Below are 15,952 nucleotides of genomic sequence, written 5' to 3'. Positions count from 1 at the left end.
TCTTTCTTCTGCTGCACATACAAGATCCTGGAATCATCACAGCCAATTAGACTGTAGACTGAATAGTCTACCACCATTAGTTCAGTTTTATCCAAACCAATATTACTTCCCTTTAAATCATTTGATGGCACGAATGACATTTAGTGTAGTTGGAAGTGGTTTAATAAAATGCATAAAGACAGAACAGGAATGGAACTGTTTAAATATAGCCAAAACATTAATCCAACAGCCAAATATTAGGATGCTTAAAAGGACTGAAGGTCTAATACTGATAAAGGAAAGGTTCCACAACCTATTCACACTCCAGGGATGGTGAATTTACATACAGTTTACTTTTTGGGTCAATTAGCCTTTTGTCAGATGCATTTCAGATATTACCTTAATCTGATGTTTTGAAGGGTTACTAGAGGTAAATCAGGATTAGTTTTGGTCATTTTGCAAATGGTAAGGACACAAAGTTCCAGTGCTTAGGAATTTATACACATCGTATCAAGAGACAAAATTTCAGAACCCGAGCCATTATCAACAATAGTTACACAGAACAGGAGGGTAATTTGGCATTTAAGTTTTCTTTTTGGAACAGGAGCTGGAAGCTTGGACATAGCATATGGTAACTTAATAAACCATATTTGTTTACAAACTGAAGATCTACAGGGGATATTAATACAAAACATCAGTTTCTCTTGTTCTAGACACCATCTTAAATGCAGACCACCTGACATTCAATGCTACTTTTGGTCAAAACTAAACAATTGTATTTGCTACAGCAGAACAGGATTATGCTACTGATCTTAATGTTAAGGTGCTTAAAACTGCATCCAGTCAGCAAATTATTTTGTAGCACAATATGCTACAATATTTAATATGCTGCCACCAAACAGTCATATCCACTGGCTGTGCAACAATGGCTTCTTGTAATCATTAAAGCCTAAACATGTCTGAATCCACATGCCATGTTGGTATAGAATTAAAACTCCCACAAATTCAACATGCAATAAATGTTATATCCAGGCAATAGCAAATGTATAATCTAATTTATTGGTAGAATTAAGTTTTAAATAAGCAAGAGTTTTAAACCAGGGAACAAGCTAGCATGACATGAGCAGTAACATTTGTCCAATCACTTTACTCATGACAAACTAAGGAGGATGAACAAAAGTAGGAATGCCTCTTGTCTATTTTCAAGTGAACATCTTAAATGGGTTTCTAGACATGGATAAAACCGGTCCAAACTTTACCAGACTGTACTACCAATTAATTGTGAATCACCTAGTAGACTCTATTTAGCCTCATCTTAGGCTTAATCTGAATCTAACAAACTGGCCCAAAGTGTTATGGTGCAACCCCCTCCCTGCCTTTCCACACAAGCACAGACTTGTCTTAACTTACAGGCTGCTCTCCCAGGCATGCCTACACATTTACTAATTAACTGTGTTGATATTGAAGCAAAATGGTGGCCCAAAATGTGTTGCCTAAAATAACAGAGTAACACTATTCAACAAGAACGATGAACTTGAAGTGTACAGCCCTCCTGTGCATACATACCATGTGTTAGACCAAACAAAAAAAAACAAAACAAAAGCACCCTAAAATACACATATCTACTGCTGAGCACTTGTATGTGGAACATAACACTTGCTGGGTAGAAGTCAGTCAGATAGTTCAGGATGGATGAGTCAAGTTAGAGCAGCTATATACAAGCTATATTAAACAGGTGTTTCAGGGCTAGGTGCTTATCCATGTAGCAATTCTATAGAATTATATGGGCTTTTTCCATTTAAGAAAACTTGAAAATTATTTAGGTGAATAGACCATACAAAAAAGGTGCCCGTTTCAAAATTCAGAATTAAAATGTCCATTAAAATACTGAAATACCTTAGAAAATTTTCTAAAAATTCAAAAAGGTAAATGGAATTGTGGATTATATTACTGATGCCAAGGATTCAACCGGCAAATGTATAAGGACTAGTAATTTCATTTTCTTTCTGCAAACAATAAATGAATTGGCTCTTGACTAAAATTCTGTCTCTCTCATTCATACGCACACGCACGTGCACGCTTCATTTACACAAGTAGGTGCGCAGCAACACAACTATTCTCAAGCGGTTAACGATGTGGCATCTGGGGGCGTGTAGGGGCCAGTCTCCAGTGTTGGTCGACGTAGCTGTTTGTGATGACAGCAGCTCGGCTCACTCCAGCTTGACATCTCCCTTCAGCTTCCTCTTCACGCGCGAGTAAGGGCTCAGCTCATCGTCCATGATAAAATCATACAAGACCCTCACCCACGACATGTAGCAGGGCAAGTCGTCGTAGTACTCCGCAGCTATCTTTTTCACCTGTTTGTAAATATAAGTGAGTTCAGTATGGAGCTGACTTAAAAACACTTCTTTGACAGGGGCCTTGTCATCGTGACTTGGTTTTCTAAACAGTTTCAATTAATCTGCTCTCTACCTGAGAAAGACATTCCTCCACTGTCACTGCCATAATAGTTCATGTTAAAAGTGAAATGGTTAAGACTGTTTGATTCACTGCTACCTAATCTAAAATACTGTTTAAAAAGACACCCAAGTCTAACGTTTACAGTAAGTCATTACAACATTTCTAATAGAAGGGTTGACTCATTTTTAATTTCAAATGTTGTCCCCAAATTTCCATTATATAATTAAATATACATCCGCCCCAAAGTTATATGTTATGATTATATAAACCCATTCAAGTTTTTTGTTTTCTGAAAGGAAAAATAATTACTTAAAAAAACTAAAACCCCCCCCCCCCCCCCCCCCCCCCCACACACAACATTTCAAAGCCACCTATTCAGAATGTTTACTGTTTTCCTATGGTGATGGGTTCAGTTTTGGTAAAAATTTAGATGCAAATGTCATATTTGAGGTTATATATAAATTAAAATTAAATGTAGGTTCAGAAGAGGCACTGAATATTAAACAGGGGCAAATGTAATTTTTTACATTTAAACAAAAATCACCCCAACCCACCCTCCTGGCCAAATGTCTTACCAAAGGCAGCCTTCTTCCTGGGATGCTGGGGAAATCATGGTGCTCGTTGTGGTAGCCCACATTGAATGTGAGCAGGTTAAGAGACCCATAGTATGAATAGGTCTCATGGCCCTTCAGGAACATGTAATGCTCAGCTATGAAATGTCCCGAGATGGGATGAAGTCCCATACCTAACATTGAACCTGCCAGCATGTAGACAACAGGCTTCACCCCCCACAACCAATAGAGGAGAGCGTTGAATGTGAACTGGATGACCACGTTGGCCAGCTCCAGCTGGCTGATGGGTTTTGGGTTGATGCAGAGAGGTCGTATGGCATAGAATAATGGCTGCAGTATGATCCAGATGAACTTACGGAAGCGGGTACAGAAGAACCAGCCCTCAAAGTTGGTAGGGATGTCCACGTCCACGCCATCACCACCCAGGTAACGGTGGTGGTCGAGATGGTAGCGCTTAAAAGAGGCAGAGTACGGCAAGCCAACTGGAAGGTTGGCAAAGATGGCGAACCAACGGTTTAATTTGGCATGGTTGTTTCCAAATGCCGTGTTGTGGGAAATCTCATGAATGGCTAGCGTCATTGAGTGATTTAGGCAACTTCCAAACACGTATGTCCAAAACAACAGCCATTTCCATTCCATGTCCTTAACTAGGTAGAAGGCCAGAATCTGGATGGTGACCATCATACAGACAATCCACTTCAGCCTGGGATCTGGTCCCATCAATTCCTTTATCTCTGGATATTTTGCTAACAAGACAAACAGAACATTAGATTAGTCACATTTTTAACTTTAAAATATAGGACACTAGATAACGGTTTAAATTAAAGAAGAAAAATTAAATAAATAAATTCTGAGGACTGAGAACACTTGTTCTCAGCTTACTCTTTTTAAGGCCTTGGGGCTTATTGGTTTCAAATAGTATGTAAATATAAAACAGCCACACAGATTAAACTTATTACATACTTCATACTATTAGTCTTTTGTATTTGCAGATAGCAAAAACACAGGCCAAGCCTCAAGCTGAGGCTTGGCCTGTGTTCAGTTCAGCTATGATCTCAAAAACGAATTTGAGAGAGTGAAAAAAACAAAACAAAAAACCCTGTAGCTGCTATTCAAGAAGCTCTTGACCATACCAGCCTGGACCTTCCTCTGTATACACTGGTAGCAGGAAGATTTTAGTGGTTATTGGCATTTTCCACTGATTCAAGGTCAGTTTGTTTTTCAAATGTTTTTGAATTATAATGCATAGCTGGCCATGTAAAGATACAGACATGACTTCATAGGGGTTATAATTTGAGCAGAAACAAGCCACATAAAACGCAGTACTGATCGGACTAGTAGGGCATTAAATACAAACTGAGTTTTCAGTAAACATGAACATTTATGCAACAAATTGTATACAATACCTCAGAAAGGAAAGCGTGTGGTGTTTGATATTACCCCTATGAAACTGCTTTCACCTTAAAAGTACCAGTGTCAACATATTAGAATGTTAAACATTTGTAAGTGTTGATAGAAATACACTGTAGCCTACATAAACTGTCAAGGAGAAGTAAAACAAGTTCTAGGTCCTTTCTGTATTATATACTCTAATAAAAGGCTTTAAAGAGTAAACAACAGCGCATGTGTAAATTTATGCAGATTTATTGATTTTATCCACCTAAAAGATCAAGTTGGCACCTAGGTTTTAATACATCACTCTACAGATATAAGATATGACTTTACAAAAGACTTTACACTGCAGGCCAGCCACAGAACTATGAAAAGCACACACTGTATAATCTAAGGGCATGTCGCAGCAGAGATTAGTAATTTCCTGTAAATTAGTTGCTTGACATGGGCCAAATTTAAACTGAAAACCCACTATGCATAATGTCGCCACGTGCCCAGGCAAATACACAAGCTTGAGCCACAAGGTATTTTTTTGCATTTTCAATCTATTGGGCCTTATTTTCTTGAAATGCACCAAAATTTTCAAATCACATTCTTGGTGTCTGCAAATTGCTCATCACAAAAGTCATTAAAATGTCTTGCTGAATGACTCAGAAGCAATATTTTGAGTGTGGTGGTGTTTACATTTACAAAATGGATTTACATTTTTTATAGCTGTATAAATTACATCACTGTATAATAGTAACAACTAGTGATTTATCCATTTCTGATTTAATAATACAACAATTCCATATTTAACATTGTGAAAAACTAGGTTCACACCCCTAAGCGTAAATTACCTTAAGTGCACATTATTAAAGCATGACATTTTAGTTCCCAACCAGACAAGTTCTTTTAGGAAATTATGCAATTAATACCATGATACTTGGGATCTGATGATATTGGATTTTGATTAAACCCAACAAAGCATTAAACATTCAGTAGCAATGAGAACATGAAGCACATGCATTTTTCTGGTGCTTGCTACAGCACTCAGTTTAAATAACCCAGATGTCTGTCTCTCTGTTGTTTAAGCTTTGCCCCAACCATGCTGGACTTCAGACCCCCTCCTGAAACTAATATTTTATCGCAAGAATTAATTACTTTCAGTGGAAATTACTAAGCAATCATATTTCGTCTAAAATGTGTGACATGATGTTTCTCTCCTTTGTCAGTCCCCAAAGTAAATACGAGAGCAATAAACATGTCATAAAACGATTACAATTGTCAGTAGACGACCTTTCCATCACATGCAAACGATTAGTCGACTGTTCTTAAATGTGCTGCTTCAAGAATTGCTGAACGGGCAAAGATTTGCCCAGACACGCCACCTTGGCATAATTTAGTGCAAGATAAAGGGGTTTTCATAAATTCACATAAACACAATCGAAACCGAATCATCCAGTGCAAGTTCACAACATAAAACATTGATCGGTCCTAAAGTCCTAAATCTATCGATATAGCTATATTAATCCATCAGAAGGTTATCGTGCAGTAAGCCCTTCTCTCACGCAAAGGTTCTGGGCTTGAGAAACTTTGCCAAATTACTTCCACAGAACGACTGTTGGCAATCAGGTGCATCTAGCCAACTTAGTGCACCGTGTGTTATATTGCACCAACCTTTAGCCTATTTGATAGCTATAATATGACTTTAGTGGAGACATTTATGCAAGACGAGGCAAAAAGTTTAATCAAACTATGAAGACACGCCTATGTGAGTTGCTGATCATGCGAAACGCAAACGTTTGTCGTACCAAAACTACGGCAAACAGTGAAGTTGGGGCTGGATTTTGCTTCTGGGAGCACTGTGTACACGTTACAAAGACCAAGCAAAAAAAAAAACAAACAAAAAAAACAAACTAAACAAATACAAGAGATTTACGAAGCAAGACGAGATTTTATTCAAAATCACTACTCAGAGGGTGGCCATCCAAGGAAGATCCATGCTATCTTGCACTGAACGTGTTCATCTGAAGTTTAAACAGCTGGTCTCCTGATACCTTCCCTCCACGCCCATAAACCGAGTTACACACATCGGCTACTTGCTCTCAAAAACCTCCATATTATCTTTCAACGTTTGCATCACTGCAATATCAGCTTGCCAGAGTGTCACTAGTAGATGTGCCACAGTAAGTCTATACCCTTTGCTCGTTTTATCAGTGTCTCAAGCAAGGAGATATTCAAACCTTTAGTGTGACAAAAAAGGATACGGCACAAAAACGCCTCACAACTCAAGCCAGCTATTCGCCAACATTGGTGGTACACAACTAACAGTAGAAGATTCAATTAACTAACTTAGCTAACTAACTGGGGTGGCTATCTATCCGTCAAGCAGGAAGCTAGCTAGCCAACTAGCCAACAAATTGCTATAGCAGTAACAGCTAAAATAGCCAACATCTGACAAGTCAGAGTAAAATATGTCAGTCTGTGGTGAACGCAATTTACAGGGAGTGGCGCTTCTGCCAACACCAGGACGCGAGTTAGCCTCGCTAGCTAACTAGATAGCCATCTTGCCATAACTGTCATGAAACGTAACGTTTCATTACATCACGCTGTGACTTCAGCTAAACCGAATGAAAACTCGTAACTACTGACGGACACTTTATTGTGCAAGTGGCAACAAAGTTAGCTAGCTATCTTAATAAAATCATAAGCACTATAAGTTATATAACGCTCAATTGTTGAAATTAATTTGCGTATTAGCACTAGCTGGTAAACTAAGATAGCTAGCCATCAACGTTTTCGTACAAGAAAAAGGCCGGCACGTCATCAGCATGCAGTTAAGATAGCTATAGCTAACTAGTAACATTTCGCTGTAAATAACACGGTTTAGCTTTAACTGCATAATGTGACCGTTTTGTAACGGAAATGTCTCAGATTCATTCGGCTAAAAACAATTTGTCCCTCAAGACAGGTCAGGGGAAAAACCGCTCACCCAAAATTTGTTTCCTCCGGTCTGCATGTGGCTGGTCTGTATAAACCCATTCGTAATCCTCTCGGGCAACTCTGTTCCCCATTTTACGCGACTTTGTTCGTAATGGTTTCCTTAACACGACTTTAACCGTTTCTTCGACAGAAGAAGAGAGCTGTGTCGTCTAGTGCAGGCGACTCTGAATAGTTCGGCTCATCTAGCTCGTCAGGTCAGCTAACACCGCCTCACAGTCTTGAGTGAGAACAGTTAACTTGCTGTTCCCCATCAATTTGTCCTGAAAGCCAGCGCTGACGTCGATGCGGGAGGAGCCACGGGCCACGAAACAGGACGCTCTCATATAAGTCAACTTTGTATTTATAACAAGGAACCTGAGATTCACAGAACATCGTATGTGCAAATTTTATGTAGATCTATTTATCTAATCCGTCCAAAAGAGATCAAGTTGGCACCTAGGTTTTTTAATGCATCAACTCTAGCTCCAGATATAAGATATAACTTTACAGAAGATTGTACACAGCAGGGCTGCCGCAGAACTATGAAAATCACACACCGTACAATCTAAGGGAATGTAACAGCAGAGATTAGTAATTTCCTGTAAATTAGTTACTTGACACAGGCGAAATTTAAACACATCTATGTGTAATCTAAAGACTTGCTTGTCGAACATGACAGTGAGCGTTATGTCAAGTGGGCACTACACGACTTTCAAAATCTCTGAAATCTCAAAATCTCATTTATCGCCTGTGACTGTTATTAATGATGTACAAGTGTACACACTACTCGCGTCTTACACTCCTGTGAAACTCAAGACGCTCAAGTCACGAGTAACTTAAGCACGAGTAAAATATGTAAAACAATAATAGTAAAAGTGTTTTTATTCCCTGCTCGCTCCATCAACTGTTCTCCAGTAGGGAGATTCACCCCTACTCACCTTGGATTGGTGTTTTAAATTAAGTGAAATGAATGATGTCTGCTCTGCCTTAATGAGAGATGCACACATGACCCAACCTAACACATCATGGGTAGTGTGAGCAGGAATTACTGGGGGACCAACTACGAATATGGAGAGATAGATATGCACATTGGCAAGTAAGGAATGGTTTTACAAGCCTACTTCTCTGGTTACAGATGTAATGTTGAGAGTGGAAGATGTGATATCAACTTTGCTACCCACAAACAAATAAACAAATCAACAAAACCCCTGCAACTCCTCTCGAACGGTTAAGGACATTCTGAGAGGGAGATGAGAGAACTGAATTAACCTTCACTATTGTTCTCACCATTGATGTAAACAAACACATTTTATCGATTGGAACGTCCTGCAGGAAGGAGTATCATAATGAATGGTGTGATTTATGTTATGTTTGGAGCAGTAATCCTTTTCTTCTTTCCACTTTCCATAAATATCATCAGTTAGCTCGTAGAATATACATGTGAAGAAACAAATAATTGAAATATTCCAATATGAATAACTATTTTTTCACCAGTAATTTCTGCAACATGCTTCTATTTCATGCATGTGTGAAACCTAACACCTGTGCTACACCACAGATGTTAAAAATGATGACAAAGCATTCACTTTGTTATCCCAGTGGTGTGGCTGATGCAATGCAATCAAACCTTTTCAGTTGTACGAAAAGGGTACCAGCCTTATGAAACAAACATACACTTGTCACGGGTGACAATGGGTACAATTTGGACAGTGAGTGAAATGACAAAGGGAAATGAGCAACTCAAGAGTCTAGCTTAGTAATGATCTTAAAAGCATGTCTTCCAAAATAGCTATAAAGCTAGTGGCCTACCACTGTTTTATTTCACTGCAAGTAGCAACCATTTGGGGTGATGCATGTGCACAAGGGTGCCCTGGAGGACCAGGATCTAGCAGTGTGGCGAGTTCCCTGCTTCAGTGCACCTACTAAACCTTTGTAGTAACCAAGGCGCACTTAAGAGGAAAAAAAAAAATCCTCTTAAACTATGTAAATATACAAACCACATGGCTATGCCTTAATGTTGTTTAATATGATTCATTTGTATATTTGTAACAATAATATGTGCAACAAACCATTTTTTTTTTCTATGCCCAATACAGGGCAATTTACAAGATTACTTTTTTCCTATTACATACATGAAATAATCCACAGTCTTGACTCAGTACATAATGTTTACAGTACAGTCTTTTCTAAACTGAGACACAGTCTCGCATTAAGCCACAAGTTTTAACAAATTTGTGTGTGACCTACTTGAAAAGTTCAACGCACATGCGATTCCGAAGCAAGCCCTCAAAAGAAGCTTGGTGATGACTGCTACTGCAGGACTTGGTTTTAGGGTTAAGATCAGCTAAAGGGGACAGGAAATCGGATCCTAACACCAGTGCTACATGAATGAATTCTTAATGGATTCAGGCCGCAGCGTCACAGACATGCCGTGTGTGGGTTAGCCTGAGCCAGGGCCCCCGCGGCAGTTCAGGTTCACCGCCAGCACTACGATGACAGCTTTCAGGAAAGATGGGGAAGCTTGTTGAAAACTGATCCCGAACAAATGCCACATACCATAGAACAGGGTTTCAAAGGGAATCACAGAAATGTCTGCACAAAGGTGGACGTTAGTTGACTTAAAAAGGTAAAGAAAAAAAAACAACAAAAAAAACAAAACAAAAAACAAGTTAATGCATGAACAGGCAAGACTCGTTTTCATTTATCGGTAACCCCATTGTCCTGATTTAAACAACACTTAGCAAAGGGGGGGATCTGTTTGATGAAAGCACAATCAGGCTCTCTTGCCAGGCTTCTCTGGCATCTTATGACAGGAAGATGTGTAGCAACTACGCAGGCACACCCCTGGCTGCCCGACTTCAAATAGTTCTGTCTTCCTTATTCTGAAACACCTTGGTGGTTTCACACGGTGAAAGCAGTATGGGCTAGCATGTCAATCAGGTTTTGCACCATTACCAGTTAAATTTTGAAGAAGAAATTCCAGAGATGCTCTTAGCTGCATTACGTCCTTTGAAAGGCAGCCAGTCATGCGACGTCCATTAACATTTAGGGCAAGCATTTCCCTGTAATGCATTACTGCTTTCACCTGAGGGGGAATGTGATTAGCGTTATACACAGCACTGTACAAGCTGTCTCCAGGCCTCAGGTCACAGTGAATGGGTCACATGACCAAGACTAGGTTCAACCCAGATTTTAAAATTTTTAAAAACATTTTCCCCCTGATGTGTCTTCTTCAATTTGATAAATCTAACACTTGCAATACATCTTGCAAGTGAAAGCAAGATTTTCCTGCATTATCTATTGTGGTGCGAGCATCTGCAACTGTGTAAACGAGGACAAAGGGACCAGTTCAGCACTACCAAGCGAGAAGTGAACGAGCCGAATGTTGCCAGTTCACTCATCACGCAAACTGGCAACACTGGTTCCCTTCACTGCTACCACTGTTTAGCTGAACTGGTCCTTTAAGAGAACTCGACTGACAGAAATAGTGCCTTGTCTGCTTTGGCTAAATGAAAGCAGAAAGATTGGCAAATGCACAAAAAGGTAGCAAGACAGGTGTTCAGTGGTAGAGTTGTTCTTCACAAGCAAAAGTGAAAACTGAACATTAATAATTTACTTCTCTAATAACGAGGCTTTTGACATCTCAGACAACTCTTATTGCACTGACAGTTCTATTTAGCAAGCAATTGTACAACCAGTGGCAGCTACAATGTGGCACTGCAACTTACTGCACAATACACAACCTTCAGCCACCCATGACTGGGTAAATATCACTGGACAAACACTATAATCAGAGTCACAGTGGCAGTAGCTGGGATCATTCTTTCCATTTTAGTTTTGATGTGCTTTCCAAATTCAAAACATTAACATTGAAGTCAAGATCTTTACTGAAGTTGATATTTATGATCATATCATATGACAAAATAAATTGTTCGGCAGGAGACCAAACTTCTTGGCATTCTCCATTTTAAGCACACCATCTATTAGAAATATTCACGAACACATGCTAAACATGATTTAGCCTTAATATGGCCAAAGCTGTTATTGGAGCAACAAGCTACATGTTAATGTTGCAGTCATTATATAATATAAACACACACACACACACACACACACACACACACACACACACAGACACACATGTATGCGTGCTGTGCTCCACCTCTGGCTGTAGGGAAGGGAAGCTCATGCACTTGTACTTGGTTGTACAGTGGGTGTTTAACTACCTTCTCCATTCATGCCATCAGCACGGCCTTCAGGTCCTTTCCTCAAGTTCAACACCTAACGACATCAACGCCAAAGGTGGCTGCTCCCCGAAACCATGTGTCAGGATCCTCGGGGCATCTTAGTGTGACATGAAGGGTAACGTAGTGGTTGCTAAAACCTTTAAAAACGAACAACAGATACCCGTCACTTTCTGTATTGTCCATGTCCTGAGCCATCGTCGAACATGGGTGCAAAGGAGGAAACCAAAACCAAACAGACAAAAAAAAAAAAAAAACTGACTGGAAAAAGCAAAAGTAACCCTCCAAAAGAAAAGGAAATAGGGGAAAAAAAGGAGTAGCCCAGTAAAAAGGGAGGAGAGACAAAGATGTTCCTCTACTTCTTGCTCCGCAGACGCTTGGACTGACGTGGCAGGTCCAGACACTTGCGGGGCCGTTTGAGAGACAGGCTGTTCTCGCCTGCCGAAGCCATCGTCGCTGGACCCGCCGAGCTCCCAGCCGCCGCCGAGGTGGATGCCATCGGCATGGCGGCAGTTGAGGAAGTGGGTGGGGCAGGCTCAGCAGAGGTGGGGCCAGCTCGGGCAGGGGCGGCAGCGGCGCCCACCGCACGGTCCATCAGCTCGCGCAGCTTGTGCTCGAGCTCGGCCAGGCGGGCGTTCTGCTCGCCAATCACTTGCGTCTGCTCCAGAAGCTTCTGCTCCTGGTCCTGCAGCTGCTTCTGCTGTTCCAGCTGCTTCACGCGCACCTCCTGCATCTCACGCCGCAGCGCCGTCATGGACGCGCCATTCACCTTCACTTGCTGCTGCACCTTGGTCATCTCTGAGCGCGACGGCGTGTTCTTGGCTAACAGGGTCATGGTGGTCAGCGATGTCGACGGCCCAGCCACTGTAAGGACGGGGACGAGGGGTTTTCAGAAAAGCAGCAGACTACATGATAATGCTCATGAATACTTAAAAAGTTTGAATATCTCCCACTGTACTACAAATACAGTGCCATGCAGATACAGAGAAAACAGGTGTAGGTCTGTATGCCCTAATGTGCATCATAGGTATAACAGGGGAACACTATATATTTATGATTCATTTGTCATCACAAAGGTGTGCAGGGCTGTAACAATGACCTCTTAAAACAGAACTGAATTTTATGTAAATATTTTCTCTATGATCATAAGAACAAACACACACCTTATGTGAATATTAACAACCAACAGCACCAGCAGTTGTTAACAACCAACAGCAAAGTTTATGGGTCTTACCAGGGGCAGATCCTATGAGACGCCCAGAGAGGTCAGCGCCAGGAAGCTTCTTCTTAAGAATGGGGACAATCTTCTCGTCAAAGTATTCCATTGCCATGGACGAGATGTCTCTGAGCTCCTGCAGGACCTCATGAGCCCGCTGTGGTGCACGGGTAGAGTTTACGTAGCGTAGCACTCTGTATATTTCATCTATCACCTGAGAGAAGTAAACAAAAGTATAGTTAAATTATCAAAAGCTATGGTTATCAAGTAATTTTCTAATTCAAGATCATTTCACACATAACAGAACCCAAAGCCTTTGTCAAATATTCTGAAAAATATAACTGTTTTCTACCACAATATATAGTAAGCTGTTAGCTGTCATATGTAGCGAATACATTATTCAGTGCTGGAATAGACATGCCCTCCAGTGGCCAAGTACATACATGGCAGACAGAGGCTATATTAATCAACCCTGCCCTCCAGTGACCACAAAGTAAACAGCATTTCTTTAACTAGTGCAAACACTGGGCAGACACAAACTACTCACACAAACATTAGATCATTGGTTAATCTTTATATAGAATAACTATAGAAGAAGCATTTTGTGTCAGTTACCCATTTTTACATTTATCGCACTTAGCTGATGTTTTTATCCTGAATATGTTCAAGCAATTGCGGTTTAAAGGGCTCAGCAATTGCTTAGGGGCCCAACAGTGGCAACTTGGTGGTGGGGCTCAAACCAGCAACCTCCTGATTACTAGTGCAATACCTTAACCACTGAGCTATAGCTGCCTTATTTTTGTATTTGCATCATCCTTGGTAGCAGAAATGATTGTTGTCCAAGTCAAAGCTACAAACCCATGTCACACCACATCAAACATTATAAATTATCCAAGACATTCATCAGGTCTTTCCTGTCAGAAAGCAAATGGTAGAAGGTACCTTTCCAGGTATGAAGCAGCAGAGATTGGAGTCCACGTATTTCATGAAGGTCATGTTGAGCAGCGAGAGGCGCGTTTCCACTGCAGCCAGGATGTCTGCGTGTCGGGCCAGAGAGTGGTTCCTCCTCTCTGACTCCCGCCTGACACAACAAAATAGACATGGACACAAATTTAGCTACATGCTTCTTAAATATTTGTGATTACTGTGCAAATCATACAAGTAAACTGTTCGTAAAGCAGAGTAGTGTTTACTTTGTTAATATTCAAAATTACAATCAATCAAACCCATGTTATTGATATATTTCTCTATGTGCACACCAACACACCTTGCATTGCATTAAATATTGAAATATTTTCAAATAAGAAAGGCACTGACTACAGTATATTCCCAATGCTGAACCAGTGTTTAGAAATAGGGTGTTTCATGCAATAGTGTCAGGATTTAGTGTTAATCGCAGTCCATTTGAAATAAACCCGTGTCAGTCAGCTATTAAGAAAGTCACTACGAAACACAGTGATTAATTTATGCTGGCCTCACCAATTTATGTATTGACAACAACCTCTTCTTTAAAAATTCAGCCATGCCTTTTCTAACATGTCAGCCCACTGCTACATTCCCTCTCTCAAATAATTACACACACTGAAATGAGCCAACTCCCCGGAGGCTGGACACAGGAGAGCAGTTCACACCACACGGTGAGGCTGAGCCGCTGATTCGGTTACACATAACTGTGGCACTCTACAACATTAATTAAATCTTTTAGAAGTTTAGAATGACATTCGATACATTTTTAATGCCCCATTAAAAACCAGTACCTTAGTACTGTGAGAAAGATCGTTCTACTTGTGCTCGAGAAACAGATAAGACAATAATTTCAGTTTATAATCTTGCCTGCCAGCTACTGGTGTACACTGCTGGAAAGGTTTTATTAAGTATTACTTGCATTTTAGCAAAACACCTTACCTTGGCAGCTGGGCTTTGACCTGTTTCTGACAGAGGCTGTGATAGCGCTCCACTCTGAGGAAGCCCTGATTGAGCATGCGCTGGCAAATCATGTCCATGCGCTTGCACACCTAGAGAAAAAAATGCACTAAAGTTTGTTGCTGCAATTGACATGCACAGGTAAATATTAAGTGACCATATTAGCATGCAACATTCATGAAAAAGTACTACAGCCCAAGCTCTACAAATGCTCGTTAAACTAAGCAAAAAATGTACATTTCTTGGGAGACACTGGGTTGCGCTAGATACATTAGGATTTTTTTTTTCACATCATTTACTAAGACAGGGTCCAATGCAAACGCCGTATGACTTATCTGATAACAAATAAACCATTTAGAGCCAACTAAACCACATCCCAACTACACGTTGTACGAGACAATGACAAAAAGCTAGCTAGTGACCGTGGTTCTCCATTATTTCTTCTACATTACGGACAACAGCAACGATACTTCCAGTGACTACCGCTCTGATGCAGCATGCACCAAACCACATAGACAGCTAGGCGGCTAGCAAACAGGCTAGTCTCGAAATTCCGTCTGAGGAACTTAAAATGCACGCAGAGATTTCAAATGTTTTTCACAATCTGAACAGTCCACGCGCTCGTGCAAATATATGGACGAAGGCAGATGCTCAGGATCATACGTTACAGCATTTTAAACGGCAAGTTGCAAGCTAGATACCTGGTTACCTAGTGTTTATAGCTAAGACACCGAGGGCTCGCTGCATAAGCAGCACTTAACTGGTGCCAGCAAGCTAGCTAGACAGCTAGCATCACTAAGTTCAAGACGTCTTCAGCGAAGACAAATTACGTTCATATAATTTCAACTCCTTAAAAACGTTTGAGGGAGTTTCAAAATAAAATACTGCATACAGTAAGCCTTGTATTTTTGGCTCCGAGCTAAACCTGGTATCCTAGCCAGCTAGTCCTGCCGCACTTGCTAGGGCTTTGTTTTTGTTCAGCTCTCTCACCAGGCGCAGCAGACTGATTTCATCGTAAGACAAAAAATTGAGAATGGTCTCGATCGCCACAATGGGGAGTCCTAAAAGTGGGTTGTTTTGATGAGGCTGATCCGGCGCTGGAGAGGGCAATCTTGGGGAAACCGATTCAGTATCGACGGCTCCACCAGCTCCCTCAACTCTCTCTACGATAGCCGCCATCTTCTCTAGCTCCGGATTAAAGG

General features: G+C 40.7%; 2 protein-coding genes across 2 annotated transcripts; both read right to left on the bottom strand.

The window, feature by feature from the left end:
* Nucleotides 1-139: 139 nt before the first annotated feature.
* degs1 (delta(4)-desaturase, sphingolipid 1) lies at nucleotides 140-7,639 on the bottom strand. Its single transcript, XM_027022990.2, has 3 exons — nucleotides 7,378-7,639; nucleotides 3,015-3,757; nucleotides 140-2,336 (listed from the first exon to the last, which is right to left on the bottom strand). Exons 1-3 carry the CDS (start codon nucleotides 7,457-7,459, stop codon nucleotides 2,190-2,192), a joined length of 972 nt encoding a protein of 323 aa, XP_026878791.1. The 5' UTR covers nucleotides 7,460-7,639; the 3' UTR covers nucleotides 140-2,189.
* A 1,733-nt stretch (nucleotides 7,640-9,372) lies between these two features.
* On the bottom strand, nucleotides 9,373-15,940 carry fbxo28 (F-box protein 28). The gene is made up of 5 exons (XM_027023000.2): nucleotides 15,741-15,940; nucleotides 14,733-14,842; nucleotides 13,770-13,908; nucleotides 12,846-13,041; nucleotides 9,373-12,475 (listed from the first exon to the last, which is right to left on the bottom strand). The coding sequence occupies exons 1-5, from the start codon at nucleotides 15,927-15,929 to the stop codon at nucleotides 11,967-11,969; spliced, it is 1,143 nt and encodes a 380-aa protein (XP_026878801.2). The 5' UTR covers nucleotides 15,930-15,940; the 3' UTR covers nucleotides 9,373-11,966.
* Nucleotides 15,941-15,952: the final 12 nt, after the last annotated feature.

The sequence above is a fragment of the Electrophorus electricus genome, chromosome 9 (genome assembly GCF_013358815.1).
Source record: "Electrophorus electricus isolate fEleEle1 chromosome 9, fEleEle1.pri, whole genome shotgun sequence".
NCBI classification, from domain to species: Eukaryota; Metazoa; Chordata; class Actinopteri; order Gymnotiformes; family Gymnotidae; genus Electrophorus; species Electrophorus electricus.
This window is presented reverse-complemented; position numbering and strand designations above follow the sequence as displayed.